This window comes from Mycteria americana, chromosome 2 (assembly GCF_035582795.1).
Source record: "Mycteria americana isolate JAX WOST 10 ecotype Jacksonville Zoo and Gardens chromosome 2, USCA_MyAme_1.0, whole genome shotgun sequence".
Classification (NCBI taxonomy): domain Eukaryota; kingdom Metazoa; phylum Chordata; class Aves; order Ciconiiformes; family Ciconiidae; genus Mycteria; species Mycteria americana.
In genome coordinates, this window is record NC_134366.1 from 33,434,283 (window position 1) to 33,448,169 (window position 13,887).

Consider the following 13,887-nt stretch of genomic DNA (forward strand, 5'->3'; position numbering starts at 1 on the left):
AGCAGCAACAGGTAACAAATGAATCCTTCTACTAACAGTATTGTGGCAGATAAGTTCTACTTACTCCCTATAGTTACAGAATTGTCTTTAAAGATAGCTGAACAAACAAAATTTCTTTTTTTTCTAATTAATACACTTCTAGGCTGAGTCTCAGACAGTGATCAGCAGCATAGAGTTTTGATGCCCTCTAGTGCTTTTATAAAATAATCTCTTGAAGAAAGTACTTCTAAGTAGTGTTTTAAATTTTACATATCTTACCCAGTTTTGTAAGCAGATTCCTTTTTATGCTTTCCAAGCTGAGAATATTTTAATGATGTCTTATAATAGCATATAAAGTAATTTTTAGAGTTCTTAAAACATTCAGATCTGGAAGACAGCATGATCCTGTGTCGCAAATGAGTGATTTAGAGTGCATCCATCACATCCTGGCACAAGAAGGCAGGTGAATACCACCTGGAGCCTTGTGACTTGTACCGTATGACAACCCAGAACAAACCTTGAAATCCCACACAATCTCGTCTGCTTTTTTGATGTTTTAAACATAAGAAAAACAATATTGTGCACAGAAGACTCAAACAGTAGCATTTTAAACAGTAGGTGAAGTTTGGAACAGTTGTAAAATACCTGCAATTTTTTTTTTGAATGTATACATCACAACAGTAAACCTGAAAGCAATGTATTTAAGAATAATTTTGAAAAGGTTGGGGAAAGAAGGATAGTTTCATCATATTTAATAATTAATTTGTTTTGCTGATAATTATCAAAGTAGACAAACAATTGTCTTTATCTCTACCATGCAATCATTCACATATATAGATAGTGGCATCATTTTTCTGTGAAAGAAAAAAAAAAGGCATGGATATGTATGTCTATGGGAAATAAAATACAAAAACTACATAAACTTAACCCCCAACAGATACTTGTTTCCACAGTAATTTAATAAAAGATGATCTTGAACATTTCAAATCATCTGCTAGTTTTCAGTTCATTTGAACAAGTAATTTAGGATCAGGATGGTAATCTTCAGCTAATCACCCATTAGTCATTGGTTTTTATACTTTTATAACACCAAAATGCTGTACAACCATTAATGTCTTAATCTGAACTTTTTGTTATAGGTTGTGAATTTGGAAATCACACAAATAAGTAAGTAATTTTTTGGATTTTCTTTTTTTCTTTTGCATCTCTGAAGCATTTGCTGAATTTCCTCTTCTCATGCCTAAAAAATACCCTAACCAGAGAAAACATCCAGTAAAAATGAGCTTTTGAAAAAATTTCTGGTCTTTGTATTTAACATAGTTGCAACTCCATACTATTCTGATGAGACAACCTACCCACTGCTGTCTGAAATTTAATATTGAAAGGTATTTCACATTTGGAAATGGGTATATAAAAATGCTATTTATTTATAAGATCAAATACCGATGACTAGAAAAAGGACACTCTAAGTATTAGAGCATCAGAATAGCTGTTCTATGCCAGAAAACTTTCTCCTGACTGGCTGTTCAAAAATACATACTCTCTGGAAAATATTATGACTTGTAGAATGAAACTCTTTTAGTCTGTACTTGATGTTACTTTTATTCTGTGGGGTTTCAAAATCACAGAAATAGATGTAAAACTTAACCCTGTTATCTCTGTGTCTGGATTGAGGCAGTATAAAGGTTGCATTTTAATGTGATGACATTTTTAGATGCTATCTTTGTAAGAGTAAATTTACAAACTTCAGATATCAGGCTTGTTTTTACTTTCTAGCTTTACATGTGAAAATATTTGAAAAATTTATTAAAGGAAATAATAAAAACCTACATATCATGATATCCTTTAGCAATTTGATTTTATATAGCTACTTGCTTTGAGTACAGCTCTTTACAATCAAGCTAATTTATGTTTAAAAATGAATTCTTACCTGCTTTCAGTGGAGTTAGCTGTCCTCATTGATACAATGGATGCACAGCTTCCTCTCCATCTTATGTAGATGCTTAGGCTTTGCAAGGTACCTTTTCATGACAAAGTGTGTTATACTCAGTGGAAATAGTCACATGGTTTATATTAGGTGTGTGTTGCTACAAGTACGTCTTTATGAAGTAAGTAAGTTCTTATAAGATCAGATTTTAATATTGTATTGGAGTCAAATGGTTTTGGTCTAACATGAAGTCCTTGTCAGTTCTGCACTGATGTTGTGAGTCTGCCACATTTCTCTCCCAGACTGCAGCTGTGGCAGGATACATGAACAACACAAGCTCACAGTGTTCTGGATTCAGAGCTTAGAGAAGGGATATTTGTGTGGTGGCTAGTTAAAAGATCCATGTTGAAATAAATATGCATTTGCATTAATGGGTATCATAGCATTATGAAATAATAAAATTATTTTTATGATTTCCATTGAATCAGAGCATTAAAAGTATACAACAATTATAATTTTTGTGGGGGAAAAAAAAAGCAGTGAAAACAAAACATTTTAAAGTCTACTATAAATGTATTTTAAATAATTTATGGCATGATTTCTTTTCATTAGAATCCTGTGATTCTGACTTTTTCTCATTTTGTTTTGCTTTCTTAAATTTGTTAACAGAAGGAAGCCTTCCAAACATTTAAAATTTTCAAATCCTCGCTCTTAGTGTCATTATGACATCTAACTTCACTTCCTACACAGCAACTCTAGTAAATTAGCTCCCAAGTAGTTTGGAAACATTCAGATAATGCGCATTTGCTTTGTTCTTTTTGCAGAGTACCATTTGAGAACCCCGAAGATGCCGTTTTACTACGGGCAATGACAAGATCTCTAATGGAATTTTCCTCTGTTGATTGGAACAAAGTAGCCACCTGCCAAGAAAGACGGCTTGAAAACAAAGTGGAAGAACCCCATGAGAAGCTGACAATCCAATTTAGATGAGTGCTTTCTTCCTTAAGAAAAAAATTATTCCTCTCTCTGGTGTGAAGATAAGCCTCTTAAGTAAGTTAATATCTCTATAAAACAAGTACACTAAAACATGCATCTAATTAAATGAACTTCCAGCAAAAAAAGTATTAGTGTAACATTCCTTTATCATCAGATATGTAATATGGAGAGTGAAGAAATTAAGAAAACAAATTATAAATAGTGGCAATATTACAATAAAAGTTGCTTGGAATGCAATTCTTACCATACTTGTGCTATCCGAAATTATTAAAGCTAAACAGCAAGTTAATTTTTAAGAAACTAAGGATAAATAATTTCATTCCATACAGTTTCTACTGGAGAATTAGACTTACCATGTTCACTAGCAGTAATTTGTCTTCCTCCCTCAAAACAAAGATATGAGAAAGCAACCATTAAACTTTTCTCATTTCTGTGAGGGATAAAGTTTCAATTTGCTAATTTGTGTGCCACATGAATGCACTGAAAACTCTTAGTTTTATGAGGATACTCATTTGGTCTCAATACAGTGGAACCATGAGCTTTTAAGCATGCCGATATCTAGCTCTTGTCTGTGGCTGCTAATACGCTCCCAGGATGCACGCCTCTGCTAACTGGTCCTTTTGGAGAGACAGGACTTGCCATACACAATGCACTGCCCCAAGACTGCCGACTGGTTTTAACACACTCTCTTTTATAACCACATGGGTCACACAATGCTGTAGCACTACACCTGACACTTTCAGCTTCTTTAGAAGTTACCTGTTAACCTGTTACCACTAAGGAAGCTAGTGGAAGATGTGCATATAGATGGAAAATAATGCATTTCCTCACACCTTTCTCCCTTCATTCTGCCAAAGGCTTAAAGTCAATGCTATATGACATATCAAAGCCCTTCTTCAGCCTGTGGCTTGTCTTCTGAGTTCCTTCTTTCTCTCCTAAGTTAGCACAGAGTCACAGGAGAGTCTAGGTTGGCCGGGATCTCTGGAGCTTATCTAGTCCCACCTTCCTGTTGAAAGCAGGTTTTGAGATTAGTTATCCAGTGCCCTGTCAAGGTGAGTCAAGTATTTCCAGTGAGGGAGGTACCACCATTGCTTGGCAATCTCTTTCAGTGTTTAATTGCACTCCAGAGCAGTTTATAATCAGGTGGAATTTCACCTGCAACAACTTGGCTTTGTTGGCTATTGTCCTGTCACTGTGCATCCCCCCATTTTCTCTATAACTACCTCTAGGTATTGTAAGACTGTGATTAGATCTCCCCAAGTCATCTTTCTCTGGGCTGAACAAACCAAATTCCTCCAGCCCTCTGATCATCATGGTGGCACCCCTGCTGGACCTCTCTGCTTTTTTAATGTCTCTCTTAAACTGAGTTGACCAAATTGGACACAGTATTCCAGGTGCAGCCTAGCAACTGCCAAGTCAAGTGGAATAATTACACTTTTGATCTGCCAGCTGTACTATACTTTTGTCTTCACCAATACATGGCACCTTTACCTTTGGTGCTGCCAGGGCGTACTGCTGGCTCCAGGTGAGCTTGCTGTCCACCAGGACCCCCAGGTTCTTTTTGGCAGATACAGACAGATCCCAGTCTGTACTGCTGCTTGGGATTACTGCATCCCAGATACAGGACTTTATCTTTGCTAAATGTCATAATTCCTGTCACCTTTTTGAGGTTAGATTCCTTCCTTTTTGATTTCAACTTCCCTATTTTTTGCTTAAAGTTCCATGTATTTTGTAAATGCCCTTAAATTAGCCGCATCTTTGTGGTTTTAAAAGGTAGATCAACACCTTGGTTTTGATTAGGTTTCAAGAATATTTAATTTCTCAAATTGAATCAGTCTACAGAGAAGCTAGACCAAACTAAGCTTCGGCTAACATGTTTTCTTAAAGAGGTCCTCTCTAAGTAACTGTCCATTAGGATTTAGTAAGTGTAATCCCTAGTTAGTCTTGAGTCTTTTGAACTCTGACAGCTGACTATGCTCACGGATGCAGTCCATGATGTAATTGTTCCATAGCAGCAATTTCACAATCCCAGAATCTGTAGATTTTACATGTCCTAAAAGACATGGAAAAGGCTGAATTTAAGAGATTTTTCTCTGAAAGCAGACTGTATTCCACTTGGAGCTAGACTAAGGTAGTAAGCAATATCATTTCAGAGTAAATTTCATTGATTTCAAATTTTTGGATCAAATTAGAGGCACAGTATTTCTGGCCTGGAATATTTTTTTGCCCTGTCTTCTTTTGATTAAAGAAAAATTAAAGTGAAATGAAGCATTGTTTCAGTTTTCTGCTCAGAGAATGCTGCAATGCAATGTTTCAACATAAAGAATTTTATTACAGAATCTTTTTTAACAACTAATTTAACATTTTCCCCAAATAATATAGCTTTTGAAAAGAAAATATATGTTTTACAGGAGTAACTGTTAAAGAATTTTAACATGACTTCTTGTGATCTTTTTGAGCATATAGATGGGCTCAGAGAAGACAATGGGTCATTTTGTTTGTTCCACAAAACCTAGGGAAAAACAACAAAAAAACCCCAAGTGATGCAACCGTTCACCACCCACTGACCGATGCCCAGCCAGTCCCCGAGCAGCAATCGCTACCCCCCGGCCAACTCCCCCCAGTTTATATATGAGCATGACGCCATATGGTATGGAATAGCCCTTTGGCCAGTTTGGCTGTGCCCCCTCCCAGCTTCTTGTGCACCTGGCAGAGCATTACACCTTGACTAGTGTAAGCACTGCTTAGCAACAACTAAAACATCAGGGTGTTATCAACATTATTCTCATACTAAGTCCAAAACACAGCACTATGCCAGCTACTAGGAAGAAAATTAACTATCCCAGCCGAAACCAGGATAGCATATGTAATCTTTGGTGGTGAAATGTCTGTCAAAACCTCTTAGATTTTTTGGCCCTCCCACTGTTGCACACAAGTGTCCCAGGAATACATAGATTAAACAAAAAAACCCTACCATGGCATCCAGAAGCTCTTCATTGTAATGTTTGCTCCCTGTTCATATTTGTAGTTTGTAAATGTTGGATGCTCTCCAACGAGGGACAAGTTGGATCACTGACTGCCAACATGTCCACCGTACTTAAAAGGCAGTGCTTTCCATATACTCAACCATTTGAGCTTTGTCAAAAGGTTTGAGTCTGCTTTAGAGCTGTTAGTGCAAAAGGAATAATGTTACCTATTTATATATGAAGAAATACTCAAATTACAAAGGTGATTTCAAATTTTGCTGAGAATTCCCTTTAGTTAGATGAAGAAAAACCTTTAAAATCTACCTGCATCAAAAATCTAAACTGATTTGAACATGCAACATTTAATTCACTAGAAGATATGCTCAGATAGTTTCAGCAGCTTTTATATATTCTTAATTCAATCAGATTTCCGAGGGTGAAAAGAGTCGATATTAAAAAACACTTAGCCTGAAAGTAAACTAGGGAGCACGAACTGTGATGAAACAAGCTAGACAGATTCACAGCTGCTATGTTCTTATATCTGGCAAACAGCTGGAGAAGAAGGGAGAATTCCATTTTTCCTAGTGGAAGGGAGAAAAGTCTTTTGAATCACACACCCCTGAAGGTGCAAGAGTGTGTCTGTTGGCTTTGCACTCCACAGCTGTCTTGTCACTTAAAGCCTTGCTTAAGGAATCAGTAAATTGCATATGAATTTTCATTCTACTTTAAGTTCCTTATAAGTAACGTCACGAGATGTTTCCTCCAATTCATGATTATGCAAGAGCTAGTCATAACCCCAAGTTTATGCAGGACCATGATCTTCCAACAGAAGAGCTGTCGCCACTCAAGCTGAGGAAGGCAGAGGTAGCTCTGGAGCGTCAGTGCACACCAGGACCCTAACTTGGATTGCAATTGCTCTCCTCCGAGACTTGCTGCAAAGAGAGGGAAGTGTGGCAGCCTCTGCTCATAATGACTTTGAAGCCTTTTCAAGTTAGAATGAGAACAAATGCAACTCCATAATCTGCGTCAACGATCCCACACTTCACACCTATTTCCAATGTTCATACTTTCTCTTAGTGCTTGGGCTTTTCTTCTTTATCAAGAAAAAGCATTGGCTGGCAGAATGAAAGCTGGATTTGTGCTGTGGATTTCACCATACTTCTAAAATCTTGAATTGTTTGTCCCCAAGGGCTTGCATTCTCAGGGAAACCTTAAAGAGCAATGCATCCCTGCGAGCCCCAAATGCTATGTGTAGAATAGGGAACCAGCAGCACTTCTGCATTCCCAGATCCAAGAATGGATGGAGACTACATCATGACTCCATATCTAAGTTCCAGGCATGCATCTCTTGCTTGCCAATTGTCATGAAATTAAACTTGTACACCTGAGCTACAGGAGGCCCATGCATGTCAAATGAGAATGTCACTGTGTGTCCCAACAGGCATTAATAGATGCAGTAAACAGAATTGCCACGCAGCTCCCTTCTTTTAAAAAACTTCCCTTTATTCTTCACCATTTACTAATCCTTAAAATTAAAATACAGGTACATTCCTGCACAGGTGCATTTATGTATCCTCACTCTTACAGTTTTCAGAATATTAAACAAAAACTTTCAAGATATTAAATAGTAAAAAATTAATAGCATTTTTCCTCTGTTTTGAGGATGGTCCTTATTCCTCTAAGTTGAAGGATATTGCCATGTTCAAAACACCAGTTATTCATCCAACAATTAGAGAATCTCAAATTTTGCCATCCTTATGCAGCAAGCGATATTTTCGCTTGTGGCATTCCCATTGATTTAATGAGACACAGTAGTAAATCTGAGTGAAAACAGCATAGTTAAGGGAAGCTATTTTCTAGATAGTGTATTTAGTTGAAAGCCTAAGTGAAATCCCAGTTCTATCAATTCACACATGAATTTTCCCATCTAATTCAGTCGGACCAGGTTCAGCATGAACAGTATTAAGCATCTTTTATGTTTATGAAATAATTCATAAGCAACATCCCAGTGTGCTCTAAGGCATCTTTACCTGAAAACTGAGATTTAGAAACCATTATTGTTGTCAGTCAAAATATTTTAAGTCATTCTGGTCTTCCCTTCATTAGACTGTGATAAACTTGAAATATTTTTGACCAAACCAATACTGAAATAATTCTGTTGAAACACACATTTCATAGTCAGCTCGAGACATCTGAAGCAGCAGTATAATTTAATAAAACTGCCACAAAATAGACACTATTGTTGTGCACTCACTAGTCAAAAATATTTACAGTAATGTCATGAAAAGTTGAGAATTCAGATGAGTTATCTTCAGAAACTTAACTGCTACTGAATTTCTTCAGATAAAGCTTCAGAAAGCAGTGTAAAAAAGCAATTTAACAGTTGGCTTCCCAATGCTTTTAACTACAGTTCCGCATACTTGCAGAAAAAAATATTTAAATTACAACTAAAATAGATTTTAGGTTCTGAAAACATGAATAATCCAAATCAAATGCTTTTTATTTTTCACTAAGTGGCTCATTAACCACAGATACTCATAGATTTATACTATGCTTACTGTTGGTAAACATACAGATGGATCTATGCCACTCTAGTTTTTATCAGATAGTAAATACCTATTTTGACAATCTACAACAGAACCTGAAGTATTTAAAGACAAATTAGCCAGTATTTCATCTCATAATGAACAGAGACATGCTGTCTTTCCATACAGCCATGCTGTAAGAACTCGGACATGGTCAGCATAAAAAATTCTTTAGGACCCTTGAGGTACAGGAATGTAGCCAGAACTCTTAGTCCCTTCCTACCCTCTTCTTACTCCTCAGAATCTTGAATTTTTTGAAGAGCAATGTCAGCTAAGCCAGTCTCACTTTCCAGTGGACTTTCAGGGTGCAGGGCTAGTGCCTCCGTCTCTTTGGTAAATTCAGGTTCTTCCGTTTGGTCAGTAGCATGATTTGGATCCACTCCTTTGGTAGCACCTGGACCAGGATCTGACTGTTCTTCACTTGTAGAACTACCCTCTACGGGTTGCACTTCATCTAAACAAAAGAGAAATCGCATCATCAGTAAACACTGAACTCATCTGCAAGCAAACATTTTTATTACTGAAGAATAATAAACACTAGGAAACTTTTGCATCAATTACAAAAGTGATTAATTTAACCGAACTTCATCAAAAAAGACCTAAGACACTAGAGTTCTGCTTATGTTGGTGTAAGATTACTCTGAAACTAACCCTACACAAAGATCTCATTAATTTATCTTCAATTTTGCCACACTTCTTTTTAATATACAGAGGAGCAGAGTAGGACACTACAGTTATTTTAACTTTCAATTCAAACATGCTTTATTGACACTATTCTTACAGTTAGCTTTTCAAAGAATGACTGCAGGCTGGTTAAACATAGAGTACAGGTCAGTTTTGTTTTTCTTTAAAAAAAAAAAAGAGGCATGTACTTGATTATGTAGGAGGCATTTTTGCATATAACAGACTGAAGAAATTATTTGCTAATGAACAGGTGGCCACAATGAACTTTGGTTGAAGTGAGTCATCCTAAAATTTATAACCTGACTGCATGGAACGGAATCAGCTATTGCACCTTTACTTTTCAAGCAATGTTTTCAGAGACAAAAATTGTTAAATAACTTTTTGCCCTGATTCTGCTAAGTAGGGGTTGTATGCCAGCAATTCTGAAGAGAAAGAGGAAAGCCTAGTGGATGGCTCTGGCACCTTCAAAAGGAGTTAATCTTGGTTTCTTATTCTCTGTTATGATTGACAGCCAGCTGAAAACATTGTCACAGCTAGCCACAACACTGCCAAAGCCCTGCCAAGGTCTCATTTGGCTATGCAGCTAACTGCCTTAAGCCCAGGCTGAAGCATAGACTTCCTTAACACTCAGCCTTGTACACTGGAAACTCTTAAACTCTTGGTTTTGCTTGTAGTTGCAGCTGTGGGATTCCCCCCTACACCCCGATGTATAGGATTTGTAGGGGGTATTATTAGCTTTTTGAAATAAAACTGCTGTTGATAAGAAGAGCTTTGATACAACACCATTCACAAGGTGACTTGAAGCTAGGATGAATTCACTGTCTTGCTAACAATGCATAATCTGCTAAGGTCTATAGTGTGTTGGCCATGTAGCTGAAGACGTTAGTGAAGACTAACATGTAGATAGTGCAGTAGTAACATGTCAAAAAATGTTAGCTTCCCTTTTGAGGAACGGAGGGAGAAGAGCCATCCACCAAGATCCTGTCTCTGCCTCTGAAGAGGACAGCACCTGGCCACTGACTTGTTCAGTTAATACGAACCTGCACGCGTGTGCATTTGTCACCAGCGTGAGGCATCACACTGCTCACAGCTCATTATGTTTTGCTGTATTGGTATGCAATATATTCAGGGATTTCTAGTATCCTTGCCTCCAACTTCCATAGTCATCCTGATTCCATGCAATGGCAACTCTTGTAACAGGATCATCACAGGAAGCTGTTGAAAACTTCAATAATTACTAATTTATTACTAATTTATAGACTGCTATAGTTTTTCACAGTCCAGCTGAAGTGAAGACTACTACCATTATAAGAAAAGTGTGATTTGTCCAGTGCATTTCTTAAAACAAGGGAAGGGGAATCTAATGTTGTAAAAGAGAAAAGGTGAATTTCCTATTATTTGACTTACAGAAACATTGTACCAGAGTAAGTTGAGGGGGGTGCGTGTGTGATACAGTGTTTTTTCTGTCATTATGTATTAATTACTTGCTTATTGAAGGGAGAAAACACTATTAACAGTTTAAAGAGTAATGCTTTCTTTCTTCACATTCAAAGTACACAACACAATTTGATACCATGATTATGAAAAAGAAAGTATTACCGGAGAATTAACATCTACATTAACCTTTGCAACTGGAAGGAATGGGCTGCTTTCCTATTATCCAACTTGTCCTAACACTTCCAACAAAAGGTAGAGTAGCATGAAACTTCTGCATGATTTTGATTAAAGATTTGGGTTTTGAAACAGTGCAGTGTAATTCAGAATGCTTTATTTACAGAAATCTGTGTAACTCTAGCTTTAAAAAACAGATTTTAGAAAGTACGTAGCATTTGTAAATTGAAAGACTAGAATTCCAACAAATACAGGTATGCTGTTATGTTAAAACAAAGATTTTTCTTTCAACCTCAGCTGTTACCGATTTTAAGACCTGTTACTATTGTTCCTTGTGGTGCAGTTAATGCAGCATTAGTTTCAGCAAGCAAACTATAGATCCTAACCTTCCTTTTGCTTCTTTTCTTGTTTCCTTTTTTCTTTGGCAGCTTCTAGTTCCTGTTTCTCATGAATTTCCTTCAGGGTCTTGCAGACTTTTTTGTGGGTAAACCAGTGCATTTTCTGGCAGTTCTGGTCACAGTACATCACCTGAAAGTTACCAGAGCTATCAATTCATCTCTATGTACTAAAAAAATATACAATATTCTTGTATTTCTTAGTGTACCAAGTTAAATCTCTCTATGTGTATTACTTAACAGAATTTTTAAGCAATCTGTAAGGTCATACGGAGTGATTCTAACCTATATAAAACTCTATGAAGAATAGTTTGTTTGTTAACTCTAAATGTACAGAAATTTTACTCTTTCTTAATTCTTAAACATACACATTTGGAAATCCAAGTACTCCTACTTGTGAATTTCAGGCATCTCTCCCAGAAGTAGATGGCTTGCACATTTTCAGTGTAGGCATGCACGCCATTCCTCATAAGTCTACACAGTAAGTAGTCAAGCATTCAAAATCCTCAGCACCTCAGTGGCACTATTTTTTATGATTCATTATAACTATTTATGGATTCTTACCATTTTACATACTGAACATCTTTTGTCTGCTCCCTTTCCCCCACAAGTTGTACAGAATTCAGCATCCACAAAACCCACTTGGCCAGTAATAGCTTGTGTAAGTACAGAAAAAGCTGTAGGATCAGAACCCTGAAAGGTAAGACAAGAGGCAGTAATGAGATCAAACAACAATGCTATCATAAAGAGGGACACGCAAGAAAAAAACAAAACAAGCAATGCAGGCTTCCGAGGGGCCCACTGCAGTCTCACTGAAGATGCCGTAGTGGCAAGAACATAAAACTAAATCATAGAACTTCAACTAACATGCACAACCTAACATTTATACAGGTAGATACATTTTTGTATATAAAGTTAACTCACTCCTTAGCTTCTGCAGAAGGGATGATAAAAACTATCATTTTTTACTCTGTAAATTATTAATAATACTATTAACAGACTCAGTGTTCTTTACACACTGTCATCCATCCACTTGTAGATCATATGCAGCAGGTTTTCACAGATTAGTTTCTGTGCTGGAACACAGAAAGATATTTTTGCTTGTCACTGAAATACTATTGTGCTCAGCGTACTTGGATACTACACACCAAATTGTCAGAACGGAATCTTCAAAACAATTATTTACATATTATTATTGAGATACTATTTGCAGTATCTTTCCCATGCAATACAAGCAGTAAGATTTAGTCTCTTTTACTGGTAACCACAAATTACGACTATTCTTTTGGGCAATGATGTAAACATTAGAAGAAAAAAAATGCCAAGTTGCTCCAGCTCTAAGTAAATCCTTAAACTGTTAAACTACCATGGAATATGCATGATCATAACTACTATGACAATGCTGAGATGCCCAGACTGAATCCAAGTAATTGTGCATGCCAAAGGTCAAGGCCTTCCAGACAATTAAAAATTTATAGCTTCTCCTCCTTCCCAGTTCTGCATAATGGACAGAAATCCAATGCAACAAACTCTATTTCTTTAAAGGGAGAAGGCAGAAAAGACTGCAAGCTCTTCTAAGAAAAAAGGGACAGGAAGGAAAATGTTTACTCTAAAGCAAGTCTTAATGCATCATGATGGCTTACGTTTTCACACTGTGTTTATTTTTCTGGCTTAGACAAACAGTAGGGATTGCATTAAGCCTCAGGACATTTTAGGAGACTGGAGCCACTTAAGATGGAGGCTATTTTTAATTCACTTAGCATAATCCAAACACGTCACAAAATTGTTCCACTTCCCCTGTGTTACTGCATATAACATCTAGCTCTCAGAGACCAGAGAGAACATTCTTAAAAAGGAGTAACAACTCTTGTGTAAGATTTATTATGAACTAATTAATAGTACTATAACAAAGAGTGTGTTAGCAAAGATATATGAGGAAAACTGAAGTTAGGTTTTTTACTTGTAATTTTGATTTCCTAATTTAGATACACATTTTACTCTGTATTGCGTCATCTTGCCTCTCCCTGTGATAAAAGGAGCTTCACAGAATGTTTTTCCTTTTTCTGCTGTCATATATTACCAACTTTTTGTGTACACTAGAAACGTATTAAATCTAGGAAATGATTTGATCTTAAATTGCATTTAGACATTGCGAAAAAAAAGCGCAAAATGGGTTTCATCTGTGTCTGAATATACAATTTGTAAATGTGAACTGGCAAAGAAAAACTGAATAGACATCCCAGAGCAGGAAAAGAAAGCTCTGACACAGAAACAAACTGTTCCAATTTTCTTTAAAAGCTGAGGTATTTAAGCATTCATTACAGGCACAGGAAAAAAACTACTAGTTGAAGTATTTTAGAGCATTTTCCTCCAATATGTAAAAAAAATTTCCAGTTTGGCAGAGAGTTCAGGGACATTCAAAAACCTTTGCTTAATATAATACATTGCAGAAGCTGAGAAACAGAAAGATGGCTTAGTTTAAACTGAGTTTACTATGGAAGTTGCTTAGAAAGTATTTTCTTGATAGGAAAAACTTACTATTTCAACAGGAGCAATACTTCTCACGAGCTGCTGGAGCAACGTAGCTTCACAGTAAGGAAACCTTCGGATACTTTCTCGAATTAGCTTCTCTTGATATACAGGGAAACCATCTTTATCTCTCCCTTTCAAGAGACTAAATTTTTAAAAACCGAAGTCAAATAAGAAATCACATAGTAAATGTTCAAGAACAAATACACAGCACG

General features: G+C 36.5%; 2 protein-coding genes across 13 annotated transcripts in view; one reads left to right on the forward strand and one right to left on the reverse strand.

Moving 5' to 3' along the window:
• LRRC72 (leucine rich repeat containing 72) overlaps window positions 1-11,140 on the forward strand; it is a 27,838-nt gene extending 16,698 nt beyond the window's left edge. For 6 of the 9 annotated variants that reach the window (XM_075492920.1, XM_075492921.1, XM_075492925.1 and 3 more), the window contains 2 exons: window positions 1,119-1,146; window positions 2,731-3,140. In XM_075492920.1, coding sequence (XP_075349035.1) covers window positions 1,119-1,146; window positions 2,731-2,896 — 194 coding nt within the window. In that variant the 3' untranslated portion in view covers window positions 2,897-3,140. Of the gene's footprint in view, window positions 1-364; window positions 443-1,118; window positions 1,147-2,730; window positions 3,141-10,073 lie in introns of those variants that run through there. The other 3 variants (XR_012774187.1, XM_075492924.1, XM_075492928.1) reach the window with 3 other exon arrangements.
• ANKMY2 (ankyrin repeat and MYND domain containing 2) overlaps window positions 7,350-13,887 on the reverse strand; it is a 25,029-nt gene continuing 18,491 nt past the window's right edge. For all 4 annotated transcript variants that reach the window (XM_075492914.1, XM_075492915.1, XM_075492918.1 and 1 more), the window contains 4 exons: window positions 13,682-13,817; window positions 11,708-11,836; window positions 11,135-11,276; window positions 7,350-8,907 (listed from right to left, as the gene is read on the reverse strand). In XM_075492914.1, the coding sequence (XP_075349029.1) occupies window positions 8,684-8,907; window positions 11,135-11,276; window positions 11,708-11,836; window positions 13,682-13,817 (631 nt within the window). In that variant the 3' untranslated portion in view covers window positions 7,350-8,683. The remainder of the gene's footprint in view (window positions 8,908-11,134; window positions 11,277-11,707; window positions 11,837-13,681; window positions 13,818-13,887) is intronic.